Source organism: Syngnathoides biaculeatus, chromosome 16 (assembly GCF_019802595.1).
Source record: "Syngnathoides biaculeatus isolate LvHL_M chromosome 16, ASM1980259v1, whole genome shotgun sequence".
NCBI lineage: Eukaryota > Metazoa > Chordata > Actinopteri > Syngnathiformes > Syngnathidae > Syngnathoides > Syngnathoides biaculeatus.
In genome coordinates, this window is record NC_084655.1 from 8968402 (window position 1) to 8996213 (window position 27812).

Here is a 27812-nt window from a genome sequence, read left to right on the forward strand (position 1 = left end):
GGGGCGTGTAGTGGGTGCAGGCAGGGGTGTGGAGGAGTCTGGGCACATAATCCATGTCAAGGGTTCCTGGGGATCGTGACGTGAGGCGGGGGGGCCACTGGTGTCGGACCGGGTTCCAGCACAAGGGTACTGTTTCCTGGTCCAAGCGCCCTGCCCCTCTGCTCTGCCTGCTCAACTGGATTTTAAATGCACTACACCCACTCATCCCCTTTTCGTCTCTGGGAGGCGGTGGGTCGTGGGTGGGGGGATTTGACTGTGACGCACTTTTCACACGTTATGGAAGTCCCCTCCTCCATCCATACAGCAGAGGGCAACATTTCCGTTTAAAGAGTGTGCTTGTGTCATTGTCACGCAGTAAAGAAGAAGCGGCAACCTTCCGCCTCGCGTGAGAAGCAAGTTACGAAATCCAAATTACCAAACAAGTCATTGTCACCACTTTGCTTCCACGTCCCTGCAAATGGGGCTTGACAAATTCTGCAGCCCGGACGGTTCCGACCAGTTCTGGGTGAGTTTTTTGTTCCCTCTTTGGGTGTTTTGACTCCTTTCGCTTTCTGTTTACGTCTATTCTGTTTTGGTCGCTGCCGGTCACCGGTGGTACATGCTAGCTAACGAACCAGTGAACGCTCCCTATCCGAAGACAGCTACTGAGCAGTTAATTCAATTTACCAGTTGCATGAATAACCGGCTTAACAACATAGTGTTTGTTACTACATTCAGCGAGTTCAACTTCAACGCACTTTCAAAAGTGTTAGGGAAAGTAGCTGCCTATGAGCTCACCATTCGACGCCGATTTACAAGAGCACTTGGTAATGTCAGCGGTCACACACGACTGAACCGAGTAGAAGTGCTTGAAAGCATGTGGATTCTTATCACTAGTATCGGTCGGTGTTTTTTTTTTTCTTCCTCCACTTTCAGTTTCCTCCATTTTTGTGTTCGTTTTGCTTTAACAATGATCTAAACCATATGTACATTATGTGAACAGGTAGGGGCAGAGAGGAAAATAGGGCAAATTGCTATAAATAACCACTAGGGGGGAAAACCCCTCAAGTGAATAATGAGAAGACTTATTTCGTCCAGATGGCTTAAATTTATCCATAATGATTTTTGCTGAATATGTTGCCACGAGTGTAAAGGATGATTTGAATGGTTAATCTAGGAAATCACCTGTTCACACCATATCACCATGAGCTGTTTAATGTGTGTGGATGCTGACCTCAATTCCATCCATACATTGTCTACCGCTTCTCCGGGTTCTGTCGCGGGGGAAGTAGCTTCAGCAGGGATGCCCAGACTTCCCTTTCCCCAGCCACTTCTTCCAGCTCTTCCGGAGGGATCCCGAGGGGTTCCCAAGCCAGCCGAGAGACATGGTCTCTCCAGCGTGTCCTGGGTCGTCCTCGGGGTTTCTTTCCAGTAGAACATGCCTGGAACGCCTCACCAGGAAAGTGTCCGTGATGTGTAGTGATGGGGTCAGAAAAGCAAAACATATATTGCTAAACAAAACTATTTTTGGATGGGAATTGTTGAAATAGCAATATTTCTGAATGGTGTTTTGGGGAATAATTTAAATAAAACTACTGCTAATTACACTGCTTTGTTCAAGTGGGTTTTATACCTTATTTGCTTTCATACTACGTTGTATACTCACATTAACACAACCATGTGCCCATTAAGGTCTGCACCGGTCACATGACTCCACCGCCGTACAAAAAGCCTTGAACTTCACAAAAGCACATTCCTGTGTGACATCAGCTTCCCAAACTCTTTTTCCAAACCCGACCAATGCAATGAATGCCACAATGAGCTGACAAAACTCAAATAAATTGAGAATGAACCTCACTCAGACTTCATGCGGTTGCCTTTCTTGTGTATCACAGCATTACAGTGAATGTTTTTAACAAAACAAGACTACTCAAATGTATCAAATCCATCCATCTTCTCCTGCTTATCTGCAGTTGGGTCGCGGTGGCAATAGCTTTAACATGGACATGCAGACTTCGCTTATGCCTTATGGTTGATTGTTGTAACACTCAGCACATATCAAACCAAACTGAAAACCGTTATATAAACCAAACTGTGGATGATGTGAACTGTACCGCCCTTATTAAACAAGGACAGTCAGTCAGCTGAGGAGATTCCTTCACAAACTGCCTTTCTTTAAAGCACTTTTTGAAAGCAATGCTTGGCTCACTGCGAGACTACTACCTAAAAAGGTGTTGCATCTTCTAATGAAAAGAGCCAATTATCAGATTTCCTAAATCTACAGGACTAAAAAAAACATGCAGCTGTGACTTCTCTTTTTTTTTTTTTTTTTATTGTACTGCAACTGTACTGATTACAGACAAATTATGTACTGACATTTCTGTCAAATATCCTGGTAATTTTGAAAGGCCTTTTTATTTTTTTACATTTGCAAAGAAGCACGTGCTGATCAAACTTTTAGCTGTATCCACACCTCCCTGTCCTGTTTTGGATAGCATCCAAAATGAATACAGATCTTGTTTTCTCAGAACACGAGTCTGAGAACAACAAACACTCTGAAAGGAAATATCTCCAGACACGGTGTGAAACCAATTCTGTGATTTGTGCTATTTTTAAATGGAACAAAATGATATAATCTTATTTGTCTCGACCAGGATTGGGACCGCTCATGGAATACTACAAACCCAGACTTCACTCAGTGCTTCCAGAACACTGTCCTGGTGTGGCTGCCATGCATCTACCTCTGGGTGTGTGCCCCTTTCTACCTCATCTACCTCCGGTGCCACAATCAAGGTTACATCTGTATGAGTCACCTTAACAAAGCCAAAACTGTGAGTCATAAACTGCATCCTGCATCTTTATTGAATGACTGAACAATGTATCGGGATGTCATAATGGTGATAACCGTTCTTCTGTCTGTAGGCTTTTGGCTTTCTTCTATGGATTATCTGCTGGGCAGATGTTTTCTATTCTTTCTGGAAAAGAAGTTCTGACAGTACAGTTCTTGCACCTGTCTACCTTGTCAGTCCAACCATACTGGGCTTCACCATGGTGAGGGAATTATTTCATACACTAAAAGCTATAGCGACATGGCGGATGACTAGTCAGAGCATCTCCCTCACAGTTCTGAGGACCGGGAATCAAATCCCCACCCCCCTGTGGAGTTTGCATGTTCTCCCCATGCCTGTGTGGGTTTCCTCTGGAGACTCTGGTTTCTTTCCACATCCCAAAAACATGCATGGGAGGCTAATTGAAGAGTCTAAATTGCCTGTGAGTATGAATGGTTGTTTGTGTTGCCCTCTGATTGGCTGGCAACCAATTAAGGGTGTAACCTCCCTCCTGCCAGACGATAGCTGGGATTGTTTCCAGTACTCCCGCGACCCTTGTTGGGATAAGTGGTTCAGATAGTCACTGATAGTGTAATGGTACTGTACACATCCCTGACTTTGGTGCGGTTAGTGTGGGGTCAATTGACACTCAGTGATGGTATCAATAGGTGCTCTGTGACTCCCTGGCGACCAGTTCAGGCTGTCGTGTGCCTTTCGTCTGAAGTTAACTGGGATAGGGTCAAAGCACTCCCACGACCCTTGTTAGGATAAGCAGCTTGGAAGATGGATGTATGGAAGGATGGATGATCTGTGGTTCGAATCTTGGCTCTGCTTTTTTACATAGATTTTATGTTCTCGATGTGCTAGTCTGTCTTTGTCCGTTTAATTAGGTCACTTGAAGACTCTTAAGTTCCGCTGCACAGCGAGGGATCATTTGCTGCTATTCAAAGTTTGAACTTCTTGTGAACAGTGTTGCAATGTCGCAAATGTTACAACCAATCTGAAATGAGCTTTGATAGACTACTCCGTGTATGAAAGTCCTAGCCCACAGCGGTGGCGCCACAATGACGGACCTGTACAGTTGGTATGAGATTTCTAATAATCATAATAAGATGGGATATGATAACCTTTATTAGTCCTACAATGGATTTAACGATCCATCCATCCATTTTCTGAGCCACTTATCCTCATGAGGGTCGCGGTAGTGCTGAAGCCAATCCCAGCTGTCATCGGGCAGGAGGCGGGGTACACCCTGAACTGGTTGCCAACCAATCGCAGGGCACATTGAGACAGACAAAAGTCGCACTCCTAATGACACCTCGAGGCAATTTAGAGTGTCCAATTAATGTTATGAAACCGGACTGCCCGGAGAAAACCCACGCAGGCACAGAGAGAACATGCAAACTCCACACAGGGAAGGCTGGATTTGAACGCCGGTCCTCAGAACTGTGAGGCCGATGCTCCACGGATCCTCCACTGTGCCGCTGGATTGAACTATTTTTATTTCATTTGTACTGAAAGGAAAAGTGTAGAGTCACTGTTAAAAGTGAATGGGGCAATTGATTGTGGCCAACAGTCTCTAAACTAGCTGCATCCTCTCATCATTTATTTATTTTGTTTATAGAAATGTAAATAACTTTGTCATGGATGTCCACTTCAGTCGTGTTTAGCCGCATCATCTGGTGTGTGGCTGATCACAGTTATGAATTGTTATTGGTCTGTATTGGTCCTGTGATTGACAAATGATCAGTCCAGCGTTAATCCCACCTCTTAACTTTAATGCCCCATTGCACTGTATGGGAGCACTCTTTCTGACACGATGCTATTAAGAAATTAATTTCTACTAGAAAAATGTGGTTTTACCAGGCAGTGTCAGATACTATTTTTAAATCTTCATCTACCAGCGTTCCAAGTATACTAAGAATTCAGTACATCAAATACATGTAATGTTTATACGCTGTATGTATTGTAGTTAAATATATCGCTGTGGCCTGTTGTGGTATTTGCAGCATCTTGTATGAAATAAAAATTATTTCTGTTTCCCCCATTTACATTTTTCTAAAACGTCGCATGCTGCTGCTACCTCCCACGCGCATTGTGCGGGCTTGATTCCCGGCCCGTGCCCCAATTCCAGTCACAGCTGGTACCAAGTCTGGATAAAAAATGGTTGGATTATGTCAGGAATGGACATCGAGTGTAAAAACTGTGCCAAACAAGATGTCATAACAGCAGCAATTTCAATCTAAAAGGGCTTTTTTTTAGTTTTGATGATTTTTAGAGCTGAAATGAGTTGTTGTGGAAAAGTAGAATTGATCACCTCTGGTAAGGTGGAACGTTAAAAAACAAACTAACTTATGTGAGCTGAATTTTTATGTTAAATTTAATATATAGGATCTGTCATTGACAACTTTCAATTTGTAACTGTAATATTGCTAATAATAATAATAATTCAAATGGGTAGATTTATGATCATTTTAAACAGCCAGAAGGAAATGCATTTTGAGGGCGAGCAAAAAGTTCACTGAATATAGCTCATTGTAACAAGAAACAAAGCTGCAGTCTAAACGTAGAAAAAGATCAAAGATGGAAAAAAGTGCAAGGTTCAGATCTTTTAACCAAGGACCTAGATGTGAATGAAAAGACTGTGTGGGAGAATCCTCAAGTTGGGAGGTCTTTTGTGGTGGTCCTGTTATGCAGGAGTTACCTTGCAAAAGTTTCAACATAATGATATCCACAAAATGGACTCCGAAGTCTAAGAAGCAGGAGACCATTTTATTTGCAAATTCAATGAGATGTACTGGTAGTCCACAAAACTATCACATTCAAATTTCCCAGCAGTGCTGTGACACTATGGTTTCTTAGGAAGGGTATCGAAGTTATCATTTTAAAATTTAGACACTCGGAGAGATTTATAGAAATAAAGTGATGCTAATGTGTATTGACATGTTTCCTATCTTGTTACATCATGAATAATTATTGAGAAATCATGAACATGATTAGCCTTCACATATATAGCTATAAATGAGTTACAGTACAAATAAAAGTAATTTGAGCAAATTTATTTCTCATAGTCGGCGGTCATGATATAGTTTCATGGATTAAAGAATAAATGATGCCAAACCACTACATGTGCATTCCATAAAAACTAATTTAAAAAGCATCAAAATAAATTTTAGGAGTTGGAAAGTTTCCTGATAGATGTGTACGTTTGTTCCAGCTGCTGGCCACCCTGATAATTCAGTATGAACGAATGAAAGGGGTTCAATCATCTGGAGTGTTGTTGGTTTTCTGGCTGCTGGCCTTGCTTTGTGCCACAATCACCTTTCGGTCCAAGATTGTCCAAGCCCTGGACCAGGTCAGTTTACCACTGTCAGTTGCGCAGCAGGTGATAAGCCATTTTTTTCATAACTGGTGCTCCACATTTTCTGACACGTACCACAAGTGAAGACTGTATGCATTTGTTTCAGCCATCAACAATTTGTGTGTGGAGGCACACCACTTTCTTCGTGTACTACATCCTGCTGCTGGTTTCACTTATTTTGTCCTGCTTGTCGGATCAGCCTCCACTCTTCTCCCAAGTTGTTAAAGACTCAGTAAGTCTGATCTCTGTCAAATGTGTAATTTAGATTATGGAATACCGCAGGGAGTAAGTCGAGTTGTCATCATTTGTCCTCCTCAGGTCATCTTTTTAATTATGAAAGTAAAATGCTTAAATGTTAATTATCTTGGGCTCCAGAGATGCATGTACAGCTGAGTAGTATCGTTAAGATCAAGACAATATTTTAGAAGTGTATCGTGGGTATGATATTTTGTTAAAATATGTGATTTGACTTGTTGTGAACTACAAATATGTTTGTCATTCAGATTAACTTATATCAAAACATTGTTTGGCTTTTCAAAATACCATTAGAGATGTCTGTTCTGCACCAATGCAGTGTTTTTTCCTTGGATGTTGCTGATGTTTCATTTGTTGCTGCTAGAATCCTTGTCCTGAGCCTGGAGCCTCCTTCCTTTCCAAAATAACATTCTGGTGGATCACCAGGTAAGCAGTCATTTAGTGCTGTAAATATATGTTATATATAGGGTTGGTGACCTTATTGGGACAATGGTTATGGTTTACAGATTTGAACAGATCAGCCATGACCAAAGCACAATAAATCAACAATCATAGCAAACCGCAATTACTGTGTGTGTGCGTGTGCATGCGTGCGTGTGTGTGTGTTTTGTTTTATTGAGTGCTATCTAAAATCTTGCAAATGTCACACACACTCACAGGCTGCAGATTTGTGGATCACAAAATTAAATACACCACAAAACTGTCTATTAATCTTGGAATAATTTAAGTTCCAAGTTGTGCTGTTGCTCTTAAATTCAGTTATTAGTAGCATTGTTTTATCAAATGTAGAACTAGTTACGCAAACATTGTAAAAGTTATCTATCACCTAATTTTTATTAATTACTCGGTTTTATTGTTTTTTTGGATTATATTGTTTGATGCTGTTGAATTGTTATTTTAATACCTGTTTGTATTTAATTGTATTACTTATTTTCTTATTATTGCCCTTTATTCTGAATGTAATCAACATCATCAGCAGCTCTAGTATAGCTACTAGTATTAGGATGCTCTGGGGGTTATGTTGGTTATTATATGTAGTGTTTCAACATTGTAAACTGTCTTCCATACGAAAGATTTTATCCATATGCAGCAATGTTGAAGTATTCTAAACACATTTCCCACTGGGACAAAGTTCATCCTGATCCTGAAAAAGTTTCCGACAAATTGGGCCAAAACTTGCAAATTAACTTAACGACTTTTCTATTTTGAAGGTTATAAACGTTCCAAATATCCTTTGTCTCAAATTACACCCCCCCCCTATTTTTTGTCTGAAAGTGTTCTTTAAATTAAAAAAAAAAAAAAGTGGAACCTTCAGGACCTAACTTTTTTTCTCCTCACCAGGATGATGATGAACGGCTACAAGCATCCCCTGGAGGAGAAAGACTTGTGGTCTCTGAACCCTGAGGACCGCTCACAGAAAGTGGTGCCAAGGCTGGTTCAATGTTGGAACACAGACTGCCACAAGGGAAAAAGGTCAGAAGCCCACTTTGGCTCTTCTCTTAGGGTATTTCTCTTCATATATTACATATTAAAAAATTTTAATTGGAACCAGATTTTTGTTTCACTTTTTGGGTTCAATACCCCAAATAATTGGAGGATCTCTGATGGTAGATACTGTACATCTGCATCCACAACCATTAATTTGTTGATGGTCAATGTATTATTAATATTCTTTGTCTTCATTCACAAAATTAATATTCTTTTTCTTCATTCACAAAAACACAAGTAGTAGAGCGCTGCTCCTCCCTGTTGAGGTGGCTACGGCACCTGGTTAGGATACCGCCTGGACGCCTTCCTGGTGGGGTGTAACGAGCAGTTGCTGTTCCATTTGAGTGTAAAATTTTCCTGAGAGGGTTCACTTGGCTTGTGTGTGTAGTTGATCCTCCTCGTCTGCTCATCTAAAGAACCTGTGAAACACTAAGGAAGAAGCACACATTTGTACAGGACTAATGTTCAGATGATCCCAGATATGTTCATATTTTAAAATTTGTAGTTGTAGACATCTAGTCCAACCGATCATTAATGAGGCAAACAACATGGTTCAAATATTTGATTTAGTCTGTTCTGCAGGTGGGAAAAAATGAAAAGTAGGGTGAAAATGCTCCAGGCTGCAGGCTGGACAACCTTGCTTTTTAGTTATCCACATTTAAGTGTTTCCTGTGACGTGACCCTCGGTTAAGCAGGAGAGTATGTATGAACGGAAGAGTTTTATTTTATTCAAATGAAGTGCCCAGAATTATTAGGATGATACAGTTACACAACAAGCAATACAATTGCAACACCCCAGTAACTTCAAAAAATAGTTTTGCTCTTTCTCAGTTTTTAAAATTATTTCACATCATTCTGTTGATTGTCTTTCCTTGTGTTTTCAGAACAGAACAGAAGACCTTGTACTCCCCCAGGCAGGCCCGTAACCCTAACAGCAAAGAGAGTCAAGCTACAGAGGAGTCTGAAATCTTACTAGTAAAAAGCACAAAAAGAAAAGAGCCCTCCCTCCTCTGGGCACTTTGCCGGGCCTTTGGGCCATATTTCCTCATCTCATGCTTTTACAAGTTCATTCAAGATATTCTCATGTTTGTTGGACCTGAAATCCTCCGGTCAGACATCATTAAAATTACTTTCACATGAACCTTTGCTTTGTAAGTAATCAGTGTGTTGCTATTTCTGTAAAGGTAATTAGTTTCACTTGATTATCTATAGGCTTCTGATCCAGTTTGTGAACACCTCCAGCGCCCCCTCCTGGCACGGCTACTTCTACACAGCTCTGCTCTTCCTATGTAACTGTGTGCAGTCACTCATCCTCCAGAGGTATTTTCATATCTGCTTCATCACAGGCATGCGGCTGCGCACTGCCATCGTTGGAGCAGTCTACAGGAAGGTACTTGAACCTACGATATTGTGTCATGACTTTTAATGTGAAACAGAATTTAAAAAGAGTATCTTATATCAAACATCTATTTGCCTCTGTGCTCTTTCAGGCCTTGGTTATCAGTAGTGCTGCCCGCCGCACATCCACAGTTGGAGAGATGGTCAATTTGATGTCAGTGGACGCTCAGCGCTTTATGGATCTTATCGCTTATATTAACATGATATGGTCCGCTCCGCTGCAGGTGGTGTTAGCGCTGTACTTTCTCTGGCAGGTAAGAATATATACCAAAAAAAAACTCTGATGTGAGATCTACTCTGAGGTTATTTCTTCATTGCATAGTTGAATGTGTTTAGTCTACAACCACAAAAATGGTTTCATGCAAGAACTTTTTTTTTGTGCAAAAAGATTCATGGTTAGTTCTGCTCAACAACAATTGTCTAAAAATGTCATCTGCTCTGTTTGGCGCTGTGAGTTGGAAATTGTGTACATCAGCAGTGTACGATCATCTGTTAGATTTACATTGTGCAACTGTGGATGTGTTCTGTGCCATTCTCGCAAATCTGCCCAGCTACAGTGCCCTTTTAATTAATTTATGCCCCTGATTGGGCCACCGAACAGGCCTCCAGAGATTTGCATCCATTCATACATTTATTTGCAATCAGACTATTCCTCATTATGTGATTATTTATTTCATGGATAGCCCCTAGAAATGCTATAGTGCCTTTTTGTAGGGGTCCTTACACACATAATCACAACACAAGTATAATCATCACTAAAGGGAAAAACTCCTCGGTGACCTCTGGCCTAGTTCAATTGACTTGAGGTGAGAGTCTGGCTCCACCCTGGAGTGCTCACTGGCCAATCGCAGGCCATATATCGACTAACAGGCTTTCACACTTACATTCACACCCATAGACACTTTTGAACTTGTTCCCCATTACTCTGGTTATTTTAATTCCCCGCCAATGTCAGTTCTCGGAAGGAGAATAGCCACTGCTTTTAATATTCATTTTCATTTAGCATTTTTTAACCGAATTTGTTCATGTTCTGTCACTCTCATACAGTTTTGCAGTGATTTTTCGACCATTTAAATGCAATAAACATTTTATTAGTGAATTCTCCAAACTCCTGTCTGAAATCATGCAAAATTATTAACATATGCTTATTTTTGGGAGATTTCAATATTCAGGTGCACTCCCTTTATAAGCCAATGATGAGTGATACTTTAAACCTTATTGATTTATTTCCATCTTCTGCATTTTGTATCTGGACCCACACAACAATATGGAAACAAACTCGTTCTCGTTTGTTTTGGTTTATTTATAATGCAGTTTTCCTTTTTTAACATATTTTTCAACTTCTTTTAAACTTAACTGTCATTCCTGAGTCCAAGATGCAGTTTTGCTTTCCAACAGCCTGGATAACACAAAATACACAATTTAAATAACACCACTATGTTGTTATCTTGACTGGGATATCGGGAAGATGGAGCCCAATTTCTACATTGTCATTGAGAATCTAATAATATCCATATTGATTAAATTCCATCACAGGGTAATTTGTTTTTACTTGGAGTTTATTTTATGTTAGTCTCGCCTTGTATAATTACCACTGAAGCTGAAGAACAAATTACATCCATTCTATTATGAAATGCTGTGAATATTAATGTCCAATTAAAGTGTGTACATATATCTACTAAAATTGTTCTAATTGCATCATTCAATTGTGGTTTATGCTGACTAGGAAGACTTTTATTAGGCCTATTTTTGCTTGTGAATAATAATTGAATCAGTTAATATACAATATTGCTTTCCAGATAAAGACAGACATTTATTTCTAGATGGTATGGTGCAGAGTTATTTTGTGTAAATATTTATAAAAATCTTCTTGAGTAAATATTCATAAAACCTTCTTGAATGTTTACTCTTCTCCTTGTTACACTTTTGTAGAATTTGGGCCCATCTGTTCTGGCTGGAGTGGCTGTGATGGTTCTTATGGTTCCAGTCAATGCTTTCATTGCAATGAAAACCAAAACCTACCAGGTAGGACTTCACCAACTTACACTGTCAGAGATTTTCTTGCTTATATTGAAAGTATATCAAAGGCCACCCAAGTTGTTCCACCATTTTTTCCCAACTCTTTATACCTAACTATTGTTAAGACATTTGCAAACGTGGTGTATTTTATAGACAGCTAAGGTTTTTTCAACTTTTCTTTAATAAATTTTGCGCATGTACTCAAGTAAGGAAGCTGGTATTTTGTAGTGCATTGGAAGTACTCTTTCTTTATATATATATAGAGAGAGAGAGAGAGAGAGAGAGAGAGAGAGAGAAGAGAGAGAGAGATAGAGAGAGAGAGAGAGAGAGAGAGAGATCTAGAGAGAGAGAGATAGAGAGAGAGAGAGAGAAGAGAGAGAGATCTAGAGAGAGAGACTCTCTCTCTCTCTCCTCTCTCTCTCTCTCTCTCTCTCCTCTCTCTCTCTCTCTCTCTCGATCTCTCTCTCTCTCTCTCGCGCTCGTAGCTCTCTCTCTCTCTCGTCTCTCTCTCTCTCTCTCTCTCTCTTCTCCTCTTTTCCATACATTTGCAAGGCCACACAGAACCGCTGTCTAAGTAAAATTACAAAGAAGTTTTGGAACATTAAAAGAATACCTGTTAATTAGTATTTTTTTTTTTTTTCCCACTTCATGTATTAGTATGCTTTTCCACTTTATATGCTTGATTGTGTTTTCCTATGCAGGTAGCTCAGATGAAGAGTAAAGACAGTCGGATAAAGTTGATGAACGAAATGCTGAATGGCATCAAGGTGTTGAAGCTCTATGCTTGGGAGCTTGCCTTCAAAGGCAAAGTAACAGATATCCGTGAGAGCGAGCTGAAGGTTCTAAAGAAGGCTGCCTACCTTGCTGCAATGTCTACCTTCACCTGGGTCTGTGCACCATTTTTGGTGAGCATCCATTGAATTTACTTATTTTTTGATCATATATCCATCCCCTATTTAAAAAAAAAATAATAAATAAAATTGATTTTTGTTTCCTATTATTTGGGCGAGAAGGCCATTTTACATATGGGACAGGTCTAAAGTTGCCCTCCTCTCACAAAAAATAACCAAATGAACCCCAGATGAGCAAGCAATGTGGCGATTGGGGCTAGGAAAAGGTCAGTCATCAGTTAACCATGCATGTTTTTGGAATGTAGGTGCAAATCTGGAGTACCGCTCGGAAACACACACAAATGTGGGAAGAACATGTAAATTTGACACAGAAAGGCCTGACCTGAGATTTGAACGCAGAACCTTTCAACTGTCAGGCAGATGTGCTAACCACTTGCGCGTACTTACTCTAACAATAGCTGGAGCAAAGGCAAAAAAAAGAACTTATTGTAAACAATCTAGGTGTACTTTGCTATTTTTAGTGCGGTTGCCCTTTCATTCAATAAAAAAATTCTTTTTTCCATAACGTCTTTTTTTGTACTCATCTCCTCAAAGTAATTTAAATTTATAATTTAATATGATAATAATATAATTTTAATTTAATCTTAAAGCTCCATTGACATGGAATGCATTCTTTTTAGTATGTTTTTAATTTAATGTTAAAGCTCCATTGACATGGAATGCATTCTTTTTAGTATGTTTTTAATTTAAAAAAAAAAAAAAAAAAGCACCTGGAATGGGCCCGTCCGTTTTTTCACCACAAAACGTGATTTTGATATATACTGTACGGCTTTTTGTAACTCCCGTCATGGAAAATCCTCTTGAACAATGCCACCAGAGTATGTAGCGTACTCAGCCGCAAGCAACGACAACGGCTTTGGCCAGGGTGGCTCATCGCAGCGCCGAGCCGCTTTATGCCGTTGTGGTCGGGGAGTTAGTTAGAAGTGATCCACATATTATCTAAATATGGCTCAACACGACAGGGTAATATTTCCCCGGTCACTTCACTCAAATGTGAGATGTTCTCTTCTTCGAAGTTGGAAAAATCCGAAAGTCTCTCTTGTTCCTCTCCCGTAGCAGGTCCCACCATGTGTTTTCAATGGCGAATGTCCCAGTGTGACATCTGATGATGATGTCGCAGGCAATATGGCTACCACTTTGATATCGAGTGAGACTTCTGAAACTTTACCCATGGATGACATGCTCGCCGCTCATATTTAATTTTTTGTATAGACACTGAAGTGAATAGTGTATCTATATTTCATTACAATATCTATTTTGGAATGTTTATAGGCATGTCACTGGGCTATAAGCACTACTGTATACTTTCTGCTCAGTTCCACACCACACAAAGAACCACCTTACTCTACACACATGCGGGCATACAAGAAGAGATTTCCACTGAAAGAGGCGCGCACATTGCCTGAATTGTGCTGGGGTATGGGGCAGTGCTATATTCAAGTGCTCCTAAATAGTAGCTAGCAAGCTGACTAATATCTCGCCAGCAACGGGACTCGAACCTGTGACCCTCCGGGTCCAATCCACATTCTTCCAGATTAGCAACTGCCAAACCTTATTGCCACCTTGTCACATATCATTTTTCTCATTCTGCAGGTTGCCTTGTCCACTTTCACAGTATATGTGCTGGTTGATGAAAAAAATGTGCTTGATGCCCAGAAGGCCTTTGTTTCTCTGGCACTCTTCAACATCTTGCGTTTTCCTCTCAACATGCTGCCGATGGTCATCAGTAGTATGGTGCAGGTGAGTGTTAGTCAATGCACATGTTCAGTCACAAAAGGTCACTGTCCAGATGTCATACCATGTAAATGAAAAGCCTCAAAATATCTTGGTTTACTTTTTTTTCTTTATGGAATTAAAATATTATATATTAAACATCTTCCTATACATCAGGCCTACAGTTGACTAATTTAAATATATTTCTAGGATTTTAAACATGGCTAAAACATGGTTTAATTAACACTTCTTAGAGACAGTACATGAGTAGATAAAACATTGAGCGCATTGACTGTCTTAAGGCGAGCGTCTCCTTGAAGCGGCTGAGAGTTTTTCTATCACATGAGGAACTACAGGAAGACAGTGTTGATCGCAAAGCAGTAGTAGGCTGTGAGTCTTTTTATTTCATCCCACTTTGCTACATAAATTTCCTGTCACGCGTGCACGCTTTACATCTACCTACTTTCTTTTTCTTTTTTTTTTATTCTAGCCTCAAACAGTATATCCATAGTGGATGGAGTTTTCAGCTGGTCAAAAACAGAATCACCGACACTCAAGATGTAAGTTTCCAGTGTATACCTAAGAATTGTGCCTGGTTTCTTTGTTTGGGTTTGTTTTGACAGTTTGAATTTGCTCCCTGTAATAATTTTACATGTTTGTGCGTGTCCCTGCAGGCTGAATGTATGTATCCCAGATGGCTCCTTAGTAGCCATTGTGGGGCTAGTTGGGTCTGGAAAGTCCTCTCTTCTGTCAGCCTTGCTTGGAGAGATGGACAAACTTGAAGGAAGCGTGGCTGTCAAGGTGTTTACAGGCACTTAGATGTGGCGTACACAGTTTAACACAATACAATTGACTTTTTTTGTGCATTATCAGATTTTTGAGCCCCTAGAAGATAATTTATTCATTAAAATGACCTTAATTCCAAAGTGTCAAGTGACTTATTTTTTTCAAGCAATACAAATTTTAGTTAAATCGATCTTGTTTTTATTTCAACTTCATTGGGTTGGTATAAAAAGTCAAAATCATTAAAATGTTGGACCTAATTAGGTTTCTCCATGCAGGGTTCAGTGGCCTATGTTCCTCAGCAGCCCTGGATACAGAATGCCACATTGAAGGAAAATATCATTTTTGGCCAGGATGTGAGTGAAGTCTGGTATCACCGTGTGGTGGCAGCCTGTGCCCTTGAGCCTGACCTCGAGATCCTGCCTGCTGGAGATTCCACAGAGATTGGAGAAAAGGTATTGTTTCATAACCGCACACCTATGTGATCTAAAAAGTGGAACAAATTGTAATGTTGTGTACATTACATCACTTGAGATGAGATGCATGATTGCCAATTGGGCCTTGCCCAAGTGATGGAGGATTGTACTGCATTTGATATTATGCATTAATGATCCCTTCACCACTTGACTTTTGACATTTTTTCTAAAGCTGTAGGTTCATATTGAATGGTGATTTGATGACCTTATTGCATAACAACATTCTCACTTCTTGCAGTGTTACTTATTGGCCTTACTAACTCCCATCCATGTGTTTCTGTTCTCTATGAACAGTATAGACACAGAATAGTGTGACAAAGTAATCTCAGAAATGTTTGCAATTCTAAAGTAGTATCAGAGCTTCAGTAGAGGCATAAAGCTCTCTAAATATCAGTGTCAGACAAGTGTCTTATAAGTCACATCAGACTTGGGATTTTAAATTGTCGCCGATGATTATCGCAGATTAGCTTCAATATGCAGCACTCTTACACACGTTGCAAAGATGCATGAATGTCTTCTACCATTTTCCTTTTCTATTTACAGGGTGTCAATTTGTCTGGCGGTCAAAAGCATTTTTTTTTCTATTTACAGGGTGTCAATCTGTCTGGCGGTCAAAAACAGAGGGTTAGCCTCGCCAGGGCTGTCTACTGCAACCGCACCGTCTATCTGCTAGATGACCCACTGTCTGCTGTTGATGCTCATGTAGGAAAACATATATTTGACCATGTCATTGGTCCACAGGGCTTGCTGAACAACAAGGTGTGTATGATTGTAGTAATGGCATACAAGTGGTTACCCTAAACCTATCATTTGAGGAAGTAATGTTGATGGTCTCGCTGAGCTTTTTCTGTGTGTGGGTTTATGCAGACTCGTGTGCTGGTGACACATGGGCTGAGCTACCTGCCTCAGGTTGACATGATCCTAGTCATGGTGGATGGAGAAATAACAGAAATTGGCTCCTACCAGCAGCTCATGGCCACCGAGGGGGCCTTTTCTGAGTTTCTGCATACGTATGCTGGGATTGACCATGGAGACAACAATGGTGAAAGACCCTACACTTGACACAACAACGTACATTTTCCACAATGTTTGCCTTTCCTACTTTCCATTGGTTTGTTTCCCTCCTTAGATTCAGAATCCAATCCAAAAATGCTAACCAAAGGAATGGAGAATGGAAGTGCAACTCAGCTTACTAGGTGAGTTTAAATGGATGCCAATAGTTGTCACATGTATCAGTCAAACTGTAGAATTCAAGGCATAACACAAAAGTTCCAAAAATATACTGTATGTATTTTCAAACCAAAACTACGAGCTTTCCCCTTCAATGTGGACCAGATTAGCAACCATATCTACAAAGACATCCCGCGTTGTTTGCTATGTTCTGTGCTCAAGCAGAGAAGAGAGATGTGGCTGCGTTTACATTGGCTTGATAATCTGATAGTTCCTGGCAGAGAACAGTATTGCTGTGATGGAGCAATCTCCTTGCTAACTTGAGCTGACGGACGCAATTTTAAGATTTTACTGATACATTTTAAAGAGCTATAACATTTAACCACGTATGAGCCATCTCATGATCTCAGATTCCCTTCTTTCTGGTTGTTCCAAAGTCGAGGTTTAAATCTGAAGACGGACCATCCACCATCAGGGTGCCTTGACTTTGGAACAAACCTGCCTGTGGGGCTGAGATGTTCAAAATCGGTGGCATCTTTTACTGTAAATCACTTTTTAAAACACACTTCCACAGACTGTCTTTTGTAAATGTGCCATATCAATAAATTATTATGATTCATATTTTGTGACGACAGTCCTGGAGGTTTTTGACACACCTCATAGGTTCTATTTATGGGAGTATCTGATAATTAAAACAAAAAGATAACATGTTCACTTGACACTTGCTTTTTTTTTTTCGGGGTTGTTTCTAGCCAAGGCCAAAGCAGCAGTACATCCAAACTTTCTCAGTCAGGCATGGAAAAAGAGGAGTTGGACAAAAAGGCAAAGAACACAGATGTGGGCAAGCTCACAGAGGCTGATAAGGCAAGCACAGGACGGGTAGGTTGACAAATTACATCAATGCAAAAAAGTTATAAGAATAGCTTGCTCAAAGTGTGACTAAACATGATACTGACTCCATGTCTTCTTATGCCACAGGTCAAGCTGGCTGTGTTCTGGGCCTATTTCAAAGCAATTGGTGTACTCTCTGGCATCGCACTGGTGCTATTTTTTGCTTATAACTTGTTTTCACTGCTCTCCAATTACTGGCTCAGTCTCTGGACTGATGACCCAGTAGTTAATGGCACACAGCCTAAGAGACAACTGAGATTGGGGATATATGGTGTTCTTGGCCTGTCACAGGGTGAGCATGTTTTTTTTTTTTTTTTCTCTAGTGTTTGTATTTCATTATAGTCTTCATCGATACCATCTAAATATATCTTGTTGATTTATTCAATATGTTACATTAGTTTGTCTTTAATTTCAAGTCGCATATAGGTTTAAAATATACTACATTGCCAAAAGTATTGGACCAACTCCTTTCACTCTTATGATTTTAAGTGATATCCCCTTCTAAATCGATATGGTCCATCCATATAATGGTGCTCTACCCTTTGCAGCTATAACAGATTCAGCTCTTGTGGGAAGGATTCCAAAAAGGATTAGGAATGAATTTTGGGAAATTTTTGTCCATTCTTCCAGGAGCATATTTATGAGGTCGCACACTGATATTTGACGAGAAGTCCTAGCTCCCAGTCTCCCCTCAAATTAATCTGTAAATCTTCTTTAGGATTGAGGTGAGTATTGTGCAGGTCAGTGGAGTTCATCCCCATCAGACTCTCATCCGCGTCTTTATGAACCTTGATTTGTGCACTAATGTACAGTTATGTTAGAACATGAAGAAGCCAAAATATTTGATTGTCTAAAATCTTTTGGTGAGCTGGAGCAATCAGAGTTCCTTTCACTGGAGCTCAGAGACTAATAATTGGAACATTTCCAATTTTGTGGTAACTGTTTGGAAATGTCCCCTTCCTCTTCCAACATGACATTACACAAATCAAGGTTCATAAAGACATGGACGAGCAAGTGTGATGTGGACTAACTTGACAACCCTGCACTATTCTGACCTCAAGCCAAAAGAAAATTTTGGGATGAATTATAGTGGATACTGAAAGCCAGACCTTCTCATCCAACATCAGTGTGTAATCTCACAAATGCGCTTCTGGAAAAAATGGTAATTCCCATAAACACACTCGTTAACCTTGTGGGGGAAACCTTCCCAGAAGAGTTTAATCTGTTATAAATGCAGAGGTTGGACGGATATCATATTAAACCCTATGGATTAAGAATGGAATGGAGGCAATTGGGACGGCAAGGCAAGTTTATTTGTATAGTACAATTCAACAACAAGGTCATTCAAAGGGATTTACAAAGAGAACAAAACATAAATACAAACATGATTTATGATTGACAAAAAAGAGATTTAAAAACAATAGTCAAAAATCATATAAAATCACTCGTTAAACTATGATTAAATTTAGAAAAGACCTCAATCTTTATAAATAAGTAGCTGAGAACGACTGTGTCTTGTTCAACCTGGATTTAAATACACTGTTTCAGATGATCTAAGGCTTTCTGGGAGTTTATTCCAAACTTGTGGGGCATAGAAGCTGAACGCACCTTCTCCAAGTCTGGTTCTGACTCTGAGAACTCCTTAAAAATATAAAAAGATCCAGATGTCTTGAGGGGTCTGGAGGATACATATTGGTTCAGGAAGTCACTGATGTGTAGTATATCTTCATCTCATTATTTTTATACATTTTCCAATTCTGCATAAAACATTTGTAACGCAAAAATAAATTGGTAAAGTGCAGTGATATCGGATCAGTATAACAAAATGTTATCCTCTTCTGAAATTCTTACATTTTTGAATTGTTTCCCCACTTTAAGCTCATCAAACAAATGTAAATATCAGACAAATATTACCTAATTGACCTAGGATAGGCTCCAGGACTCCTGCACCCCTTGTGAGGATAAGCGGCATGTAAAATGGACAGGGACCTTAAAATGCTGTTTTTAAAAGGTAATTTCATTTATTAAGGGGAGAAAAATTCATTTACTTTTTCACACAGGACAGGTTTGTGTGTCTATATCTAGTGAAACAATTCAAAATATGAGAATTTGAGAAGGGGCCCAATACTTTTTCCACAGCATTGTATAACATAATTCTGGCCTTATACCGAAACCATTAAACAATGCAAAAAAATGTTGTTTTCTGAAAATTGCTGGTTTTTGAAATGAGGTTTCCAGTCAACTCCAGAGATTTGCAACTTCCTACACAAAGTAAACGTATGCGTTGAATTCACAAGAGAATTTGGAATGAGATGCTTGATTGTATGATGCTTCCAAATGGTGATGAAACTGAATTGGAATTGAATCTCTTTCAATGTAAACTTCACTGTTGTGTTGTAGGGATGACAGTCTTTGGTTACTCCCTGTCAATGTCCATTGGAGGCATTCTGGCGTCTCGCTGTCTTCATCAGTCCATGCTCTATGACGTCCTCCGCTCACCTATATCTTTCTTTGAGCGAACCCCCAGCGGTAACCTTGTCAACCGTTTTGCCAAGGAGATGGACACCATTGACACAGTGATCCCCAGTATTCTTAAAATGTTCTTGGGCTCCATGTTTAATGTGATAGGTGCTTGTGTAATCATCTTGATTGCCACACCGTACGTGGCAATCATTATTCCCTTCCTTGGTCTGCTCTACTTTTTTGTACAGGTTAGTTTTTCGGAGATTTCACAAACCTGCCTTCTTTCACATTCATTACCTTGTCATTTATGTTTGTGTGTTTCCTTCTCTATGTTCAGAGATTTTATGTGGCATCATCACGCCAGTTGAAGCGCTTGGAGTCTGTCAGCCGTTCACCCATCTATACCCACTTTAATGAAACGCTGCTCGGCACATCCGTCATCAGAGCTTTTGGTGAACAAGGCCGCTTTATAGAAGAGAGCGATCAGAGGGTTGACCATAACCAGAAGGCCTACTACCCCAGTATTGTAGCAAACAGGTGGGAAAGAGTGGGATTAACTGTATTTATGCTGCATGACTATTTGGGGAAATAGCATTGTTTAGTCAATATATGCAAGAAAAGGTCAGATGTCTAAAGGTCTTCTTTAGATTTGCCACTTATTTGTAAATTTAATTTTTCTCTCTCTATTCAGGTGGCTGGCAATTCGTCTGGAATTTGTCGGCAACTGCATTGTGTTATCAGCTGCTTTGTTTGCCGTCATAGCCAGAGAGAATCTCAGTCCAGGGATCATGGGTCTTGCGATCTCTTATGCCCTCCAGGTAAACTTACTGTCTGAGAATAATTTGAGAAAACAATCCTGTATTCTCTCATTTTAATTAAATGTTTGCAATGAGAGAAGGAGGACTGAAGATGATGCAGCTCATGGGAGCTTCCAAAGGGTGGTTGCAAATACAAAAACCAATGGTTTTACAAAATGAAGTGAGAGAGAAGTATTTAAAAAAACTGCCTCAAACACAGCTTCTCCACTACACAGAAAAAAAGGGCTGAGTGTGAATACGGAAAGATACATTTGCAGAACACACAAAGTATAAATTGGAAATAAAAAAAAAAAAAAAAATCACCCAGGGACTTCTGGAATAAAAAAAAGGGGCTATATTTGTAATTTTCCCCGCAACATTTACCAATGCGCTTCCTTTTTATGAAATTTGGTCAAGAAGCTATTTCTTTCAGATGCATGATACAAATTAGGCTGCAGTTGCACTGCATGTTTCAAGTGACAATTCGGGTCTTCCGATCAGAACCAGGTCAGTTCCAATTGTGGCTCAACATGTGATATGTATCGGATATTGGCCAATGCAAGTGTTGCGTAAACATGCCGATTAGATGCAGAGTGGCACCTTTGACTTTTGACCACACTAATTTGAGTTTTCTGAGTTACGAGCTGTTGCTTGGTTGGAATAAGTGCTGCTTTGTGCGCAAAATTTGAGTTAGGAGCAAGAGTTTTTTCAAGAGTCACGTTTTGAGATGTAAGATCTGAGCTTGGTCACACCACCTGTGAACATGGTGTGAACATGGTGTGAACATTTGATTACCTGCATTAAGCATTGGTACTTTTGCTTACACTGACAGTCCTGACAGTGTAGTAAATGAAAAGCAATCTAATTAGTAATGTAGAGTATTTACTGTTTGCCCAAACAACTCAACCACTTGAACAAAAACCCTATTAATCAGGGGTCTCAAACTGGCTGCCCGTGGGCCATGAGATATTTTGTGGCCCCCACCTTAATCTGGAAGTTTTGTTAGTGTGGCCCTCCAGTTTTATACAAATGGCACTTTTACAGTGTGGTGTACGGAACTGACGACCCAACCAATCATGGTGGGGTATCTGGCCCTCGGGGGTGTAACATCGACTGGGCCTGATGCAAGCAGAGAAACGTTTTTCCAGTTTTATTAGTAGTAGTTTTGCAGTTGTTAACGCTGGTGTTCTTATTTATCTTATTTTGTTTAAAAAAAATAGACATTTGACAAGATTGGATTTTGTTCTAAACTTGTAATTTAAATTCCCTGCACGTGCATGTGCGCCAAGGCTGCAGCCCAGCCCTAGCCAGACGCTGCCTCCAGTGGCACCAAGGTAAATTGAGTTTGAATCCCCTGGTGTAAATCATAACTACAGCAAAAGCAGAAACCATTAAATGTAATGTAAATATGTATGTAAACACCCAAGTTGAGGAAAAGCGGTTCAGAAAATCTACGTATGGATGTATGTGTATAGACTATACTAATTAAAGGTGAGAGGCCTAATCGACAGCAAGGGAGACATACCGCTTTTCCCTGTTAATATTTCCTGTACAGTAATTCTCAGAATAGCACAACACACCTCTTGCTGCATTTCCATACATTCCTTCCTTCTCTGACTTTTCACGCACACTTTAGCATCATTTATTTTGTTCAGTAGTTTAAGGTGGGTTTAAATTCCCTTGATGCGGCTCTCCTATCTCATGTGCAGCTGACAGCCTCTCTGACCTGGCTGGTGAGGATGTCGTCTGATGTGGAAACAAACATTGTTGCAGTGGAGCGAGTAAAAGAGTACAGTGATACAGAAAAAGAGGTACAAAACACTTTTAGGGGATTTTGATAGAGTTGGAAGTAGGGGAAAAAATTGCACTGAGAGACAAACTACATTGCCTACATTTTTCGGTTCTTGATTCGGAGACACTTAACTAGATTGCACAGTACTAATTTTAATATACATTTTGTGACCACCAGGCTGACTGGAAGCATGAGACCTCCACCCTTGCCCCTCTGTGGCCAACTCAGGGTTGTATAGAATTCAGAGACTTTTCCCTACGATACCGCCCCGATCTTGACTTGGCCATTCGCAACATCACCGTCAACATTTCAGGAGGAGAGAAGGTCTTGCAACATTTTCTACATTTGCAATATATTGGTCACCACTTTAAAATTCCTGCTTGAAAAAAAACCCACTTACCTCAACTCTACATTTACCTTCATTATGATCCTCTTCATTCTACGCTTTTCTATTCAACCCTCCTGATAGGTGGGGATCGTTGGGCGAACGGGAGCTGGCAAGTCAACCCTAACACTGGGCCTGTTCAGGATCATCGAGGCAGCTGAGGGGCAAATATTCATTGATGGGATAAACATTGCTGACCTTGGCCTACATGAGCTCCGCTCCAGAATTACTATAATACCACAGGTCCGTGCTTTGAGGTTTCTACCAAGCATACATTTGCGTATTGGAAATGTTTCAGTATTATGGAATTTTGTCCTCGCTGTTCAAGTTACAGTTATCATGCATTTTTTTTATTGGAGAAACGATTACTTAAAAGTGCACAGAGTGCACAACACAACTGCTTATTTTATTTGATGCACAATGCACTTCATCTATCTCTCCTTAGGATCCAGTATTGTTTTCAGGCACTCTGAGGATGAACTTGGATCCATTTGAGAGTTACTCTGATGAGGACATATGGAGGTCTTTGGAGTTCGCCCATCTCAAGAACTTTGTATCCGGCCTGTCAGACAAACTCAGCCATGAATGTAGTGAAGGGGGTGAGAACCTCAGGTAATAACTTAATTTCTCTTTGCACTAAATGTAACTTTCACCAATACTTGAAAATTTGCACCTCATTAAAAGTTTTCTCATCACTTATCAAGCTCATTAGTGAGGTTCCACACCGATGTTGCATGAGAAGCCCTGGGTCTCAGTCAGTTAAAATTCATCCAAAAGGTTTCTATAGGGTTGAGGTCAGGATTATGCATAGTTCTGAATGCTATAAGTCCGGTGAAGAGCCTGAAGAAACTATTGTTTTCTTCCTCCTGAACAACATAGGTGTACAAGTGCAGCCCCATTCACTGTTTATGTTTTTCCTATAGCGTTGGCCAGCGCCAACTGCTATGCCTGGCCAGAGCATTGTTGAGAAAGACCAAGATCCTTGTTCTAGATGAGGCCACGGCTGCTGTGGACATGGAGACCGACAACCTCATCCAGACCACCATCCGCTCTCAGTTTGAGGAATGCACTGTCGTTACCATAGCTCATCGCCTGAACACCATTATGGATTACACAAGGTAGCATTTCCTGAATTTACAATTTTTGTGACACTACAGCATGGGTCAGCAATACATTTTCTCAAGGGGTAAAGTGAGACACTAGCCGTTGTCAAGGGCCAATGCGAACGCGCTTACTTCAGTTGTGTTCCGTGTTTATTTAATGTATTTGTATAAATTAAGGCAGTATAAAGTGGATTAAAGTTTGGATTATGGTGGTTAAGGCTGGTGGACACCGAGCACCGCTACAGAACCCCATTTAGTTATGGTGTGGTGAGTAGTTTGGTAGCAATTTCCATGAGCAGCCAATCGGTCGGCCACTGGTTTTGCCGCAATTCAAAATATTAATCGGCATTTCACAGTCTCTTAGATGTTGCATCTTACATTCAATAAAAATGCACAGAAGCTTTCACTCACCGTGAAAATACATCCGGAACCCAGAAATGAAATATAAAAGTGTTTCAGCAGTTAATTTTTCTTAAATGTTTCACAATTTTTGTTTTGCAATTCCAGGCCACCATAAAAATATTAGTATTTAAACAAATTTCCAAGAAACTTCTTGAATTTCACATTTGTCCCACAGTTGTGAAAAAGGTGAACAGTGTAAAATACGCAAACAAAAAAAAAAAAAAAACAAGTGACTAAACACACGGTCACATGGGATGGGCCAAACATTTTGGGGGTCTTAGGGCTTTGAATGAGTGTTTACTTCATGTAATATCCTTGTTATTCTTACACTTTTCTCTTCAAAGTAGAATTGTAGAAAAAAACAAATGTACAAGTGTTGGTGTCCACTGTGATTGTTCTCCATTAATGGCACAGTTGACACTGGCTCTGAGGAAGTTGTGTGCCAAGAATTAAACAAGTGTATTTTGTCATTTAGGGTACTGGTTTTGGAGAAAGGAGAAATGGTAGAATTTGATTCCCCATCCAATCTCTTGGCGCAAAAGGGATCCTTCTACAAGATGGCAAAGGATTGTGGGCTAGCCTGAAGCTTCGTCACAGCGGTCCTCCTCCACACCACGCCACTGGCTCCCCTTGCTTCTTGTTGTGAGGGTCTTCTGTAAAGGAGTGACTAAGGTGGCACAGCAGTTTATGTTCGCATGTTTGATGAGTCAAGCAAAGATGTTGGTGAAGGTTTTCACACTCATACCAAACTTCCATCGTAATGGAACTACTCTACTGCCTTTCGTAAGGAATTATTATTTCTTATTTATCCCATAGTTTTAGTGGCTCCTGCTGTTCCAGCCACAGATGGGGACACTTATTGAAGCTTTTTTTTTTTTTTTTGGACACCTGTGGTTTTAAAACTGTGGTGAGCAGATTGCTCCATTACCAAAGGTTTAGCCCCGGGATGATTTGAGTGGAGCTATTTAGTGGTTTACACTAGGTTCCATGTACTAGTTCAAAAGTACTCGTACATATACTTTCTGAAAACTTGAAATGTTTTCAGCAAACATTTATCTGACAGGAAATCAATCACTGATTTAGGGCCTGTTATTTGAGGGGGAAAAAAAAAACGTTCCCCATAATTTTTGGAAAAATGTTACAATACATTTTTGTAAGTCTGTTTGTTATTTTAAGGACGTATGGCGCTGGAACCCGTGAGGTGCCGCACACTATTTGCAAAGACAAATTATTTGCTGTTTTAATTGTTACTTCATCAGGATGGAACATTTCAGACTCGTGATGTTGGGTGCGCCTGATTGGTCAGCAACATTTGCTGGTCATCGACTGGTAATGTCACAGACTTCAGACAGTGGTGGGTTAGAATGTTAAATCTTAAATGCACAAGTTCAAGGGATCTGTGGGACAGATTCCACTTTCCTGTCACTTTACATGCTGCTTTATTTATTGTTGGTTTTCTTTGTTCATCTTCTTATTTCAGCAGCTTTCAATTAATGTTAATATTAAATATTTATGTTGATTATTTTATGCTCTTGTGGAGCAGAAGTACTCTGATCAGTCATGTGTTTGGAATTCCAGGATTCATAGGATTCAAATTTTAGGCTTTGGAGGATGTTTTCGCCACACATTATTTCAAGTGCATATTTGAGCCGAGGTGCAGCATATCGCTTTACTGAAAAACTATAGTTTTGTTTGACCTAAGTACTCAAAAAATATAGATATTTGTATGTTAGGAGCAGTTTTGTGTACAATGAAAAGTCCCCGAGCATGTGCACTCATAGACATCAAAGGGTGCTTAAGCCCCCTTACCCTTTTCCTTCCTGAAGAGAAAGTACCCTTAATCTATTCTCTTTTTTTTTTTTTTTTTTTTTTTTTTTTTTTTTTTTTTTTTTTTTTTTTTGGCCATGTCTGCAACAAACCTGTAGACAGGAGCAGATCTTGGCCCCCTCAGCACAGTTTTTGTTCAGTTTCTCGTGTTTTTGGAGATGAGTGGTGATGAATGAAATTCTCCACTTCATAGGTGACAAGATCAAACAAGTCAACGTGTGTCTTGCCCACGTGCACACGATCTAGCTGATGTGCTCGGTTTGGCTAAATCTCAGTGAATTGTGATCTAATTTGCATAGATTTGCAATTGCCAAGACTTTGCTGGGAAAAGTAAAAGACCGCACATCACAGAACTTCGTTATTCGAGAGAGATCTTTTGATGTGTAGAGAAGTTGAAAGCATTTTGGAAGTTTTCTTATTTTAGAGTGAAAGAGCATGGATCCAAAATTTCAAAATGACTAGAATATCAATTACAATCTTTACCTGAAGTGTTTAGTCTTAAACATCTATGAAATAATTTTGATTTGTAAACATCTACAGAGATGTATACGTTGCCCCCATGGAAGGTTGCCTCTGTGAGGAAAAGCAAATATGGGAGACAAGAAAATACCAAATAAATTCCAAAGGAAAACATACAAAGCATTGAGAAAGTTATAGTTCAAGACTTTTTGTAGTATTTTTTTAAGATGCATTTTTACAATTTTCTCAAATTGTTTGCTTTAATTTTCAGTGTAGCTGCATTTTCTTTTTCTTTCTTTTCTTTTTTTTTTAAGAAAATATACAAAAATAGCAGGAGGGATGTGGATTGCTCTGAACCAAACATTTACCTACCTGCTATTTCGTGCACCACTTGATCCGCTTATGGAAAGCACATAAGATCATTTTCATTTTTGAGTGAACATTAGGTTTAAAGTTACATTTATTTCAAAAGCCAATAATTACTGCCTTGTGCAAAAATAAATATTTTGTGCCTGTGCAGCCAATTAATTTAAATTTTGACTTGACTGGCTGCATACTAAACTATTTTTTTTGTTTTTGTTTACTCTTATCAACCCAAGGAAAACCAAAAGTTCTTGTGTTCCCATGTTTTTTTTAATAAAAAAGCAGCATTTAGTGTTCAATAATTGTGTAAGGTTACTGAAATAAATTGGTAAATTAGAAATGTTCTATTTATACAACAATAAATTAAAAGATGTGCCCTTTTTCCTCAAATGAGACCCCCCCCATGTCTGTGCACGTCCCTGGCACCTGTGTGTGTGTGTGTGTGTGTGTGTGTGTGTGTGTGTGTGTGTGTGTGTGTGTGTTTAAAACAAGACCTTAAATTTGACCGAAGGTTAAGGAGCTCAATAGCCAGTTTCGAGTAACAGATTAGAGCCTTATATATATATATATATATATATATATATATATATATATATATATATATATATATAATATATATATATATATATATATATATATATATATAAAATTGGCGTGTGTGAGTCTATCAATAGCAATAGTGGACCTTGGTTGCGTCATCTTGACTTTTTTTTTTTTTTTTTTTTTAAGTGTCTCTAAGCTGGGGTAAAGTTTATCATTGGGTGACAAAATGTATCATACAATTTAGAGTAAAGATGGTGTCAGTGTATTGTTACTAATCACTGGCCAAAATCATGGTTCCGTTTTCTAGCTCATGAATCTAAAGCCTGTGGATATTGAAGAAAATGTATTGATCAATGCAAAGTTAATAGTTTGTTTTCTGTATTTTCTATTTGCTTTCAGTTTTAAA

At 39.5% G+C, this 27812-nt stretch overlaps 1 protein-coding gene across 1 annotated transcript; it reads left to right on the top strand.

The window, feature by feature from the left end:
* The first annotated feature begins 365 nt into the window (after positions 1 to 365).
* On the top strand, positions 366 to 27435 carry abcc1 (ATP binding cassette subfamily C member 1 (ABCC1 blood group)). The gene is made up of 31 exons (XM_061846984.1): positions 366 to 505; positions 2634 to 2810; positions 2902 to 3030; positions 6025 to 6162; positions 6275 to 6400; positions 6788 to 6849; positions 7765 to 7896; positions 8796 to 9020; positions 9124 to 9301; positions 9402 to 9563; positions 11242 to 11334; positions 12030 to 12233; positions 13833 to 13979; positions 14255 to 14342; positions 14443 to 14512; positions 14627 to 14753; positions 15014 to 15190; positions 15803 to 15970; positions 16079 to 16253; positions 16341 to 16407; positions 17134 to 17260; positions 17360 to 17564; positions 19673 to 19983; positions 20073 to 20272; positions 20427 to 20553; positions 22242 to 22343; positions 22502 to 22648; positions 22794 to 22952; positions 23155 to 23321; positions 23633 to 23827; positions 24690 to 27435. The coding sequence occupies exons 1-31, from the start codon at positions 458 to 460 to the stop codon at positions 24796 to 24798; spliced, it is 4542 nt and encodes a 1513-aa protein (XP_061702968.1). The 5' UTR covers positions 366 to 457; the 3' UTR covers positions 24799 to 27435.
* Positions 27436 to 27812: the final 377 nt, after the last annotated feature.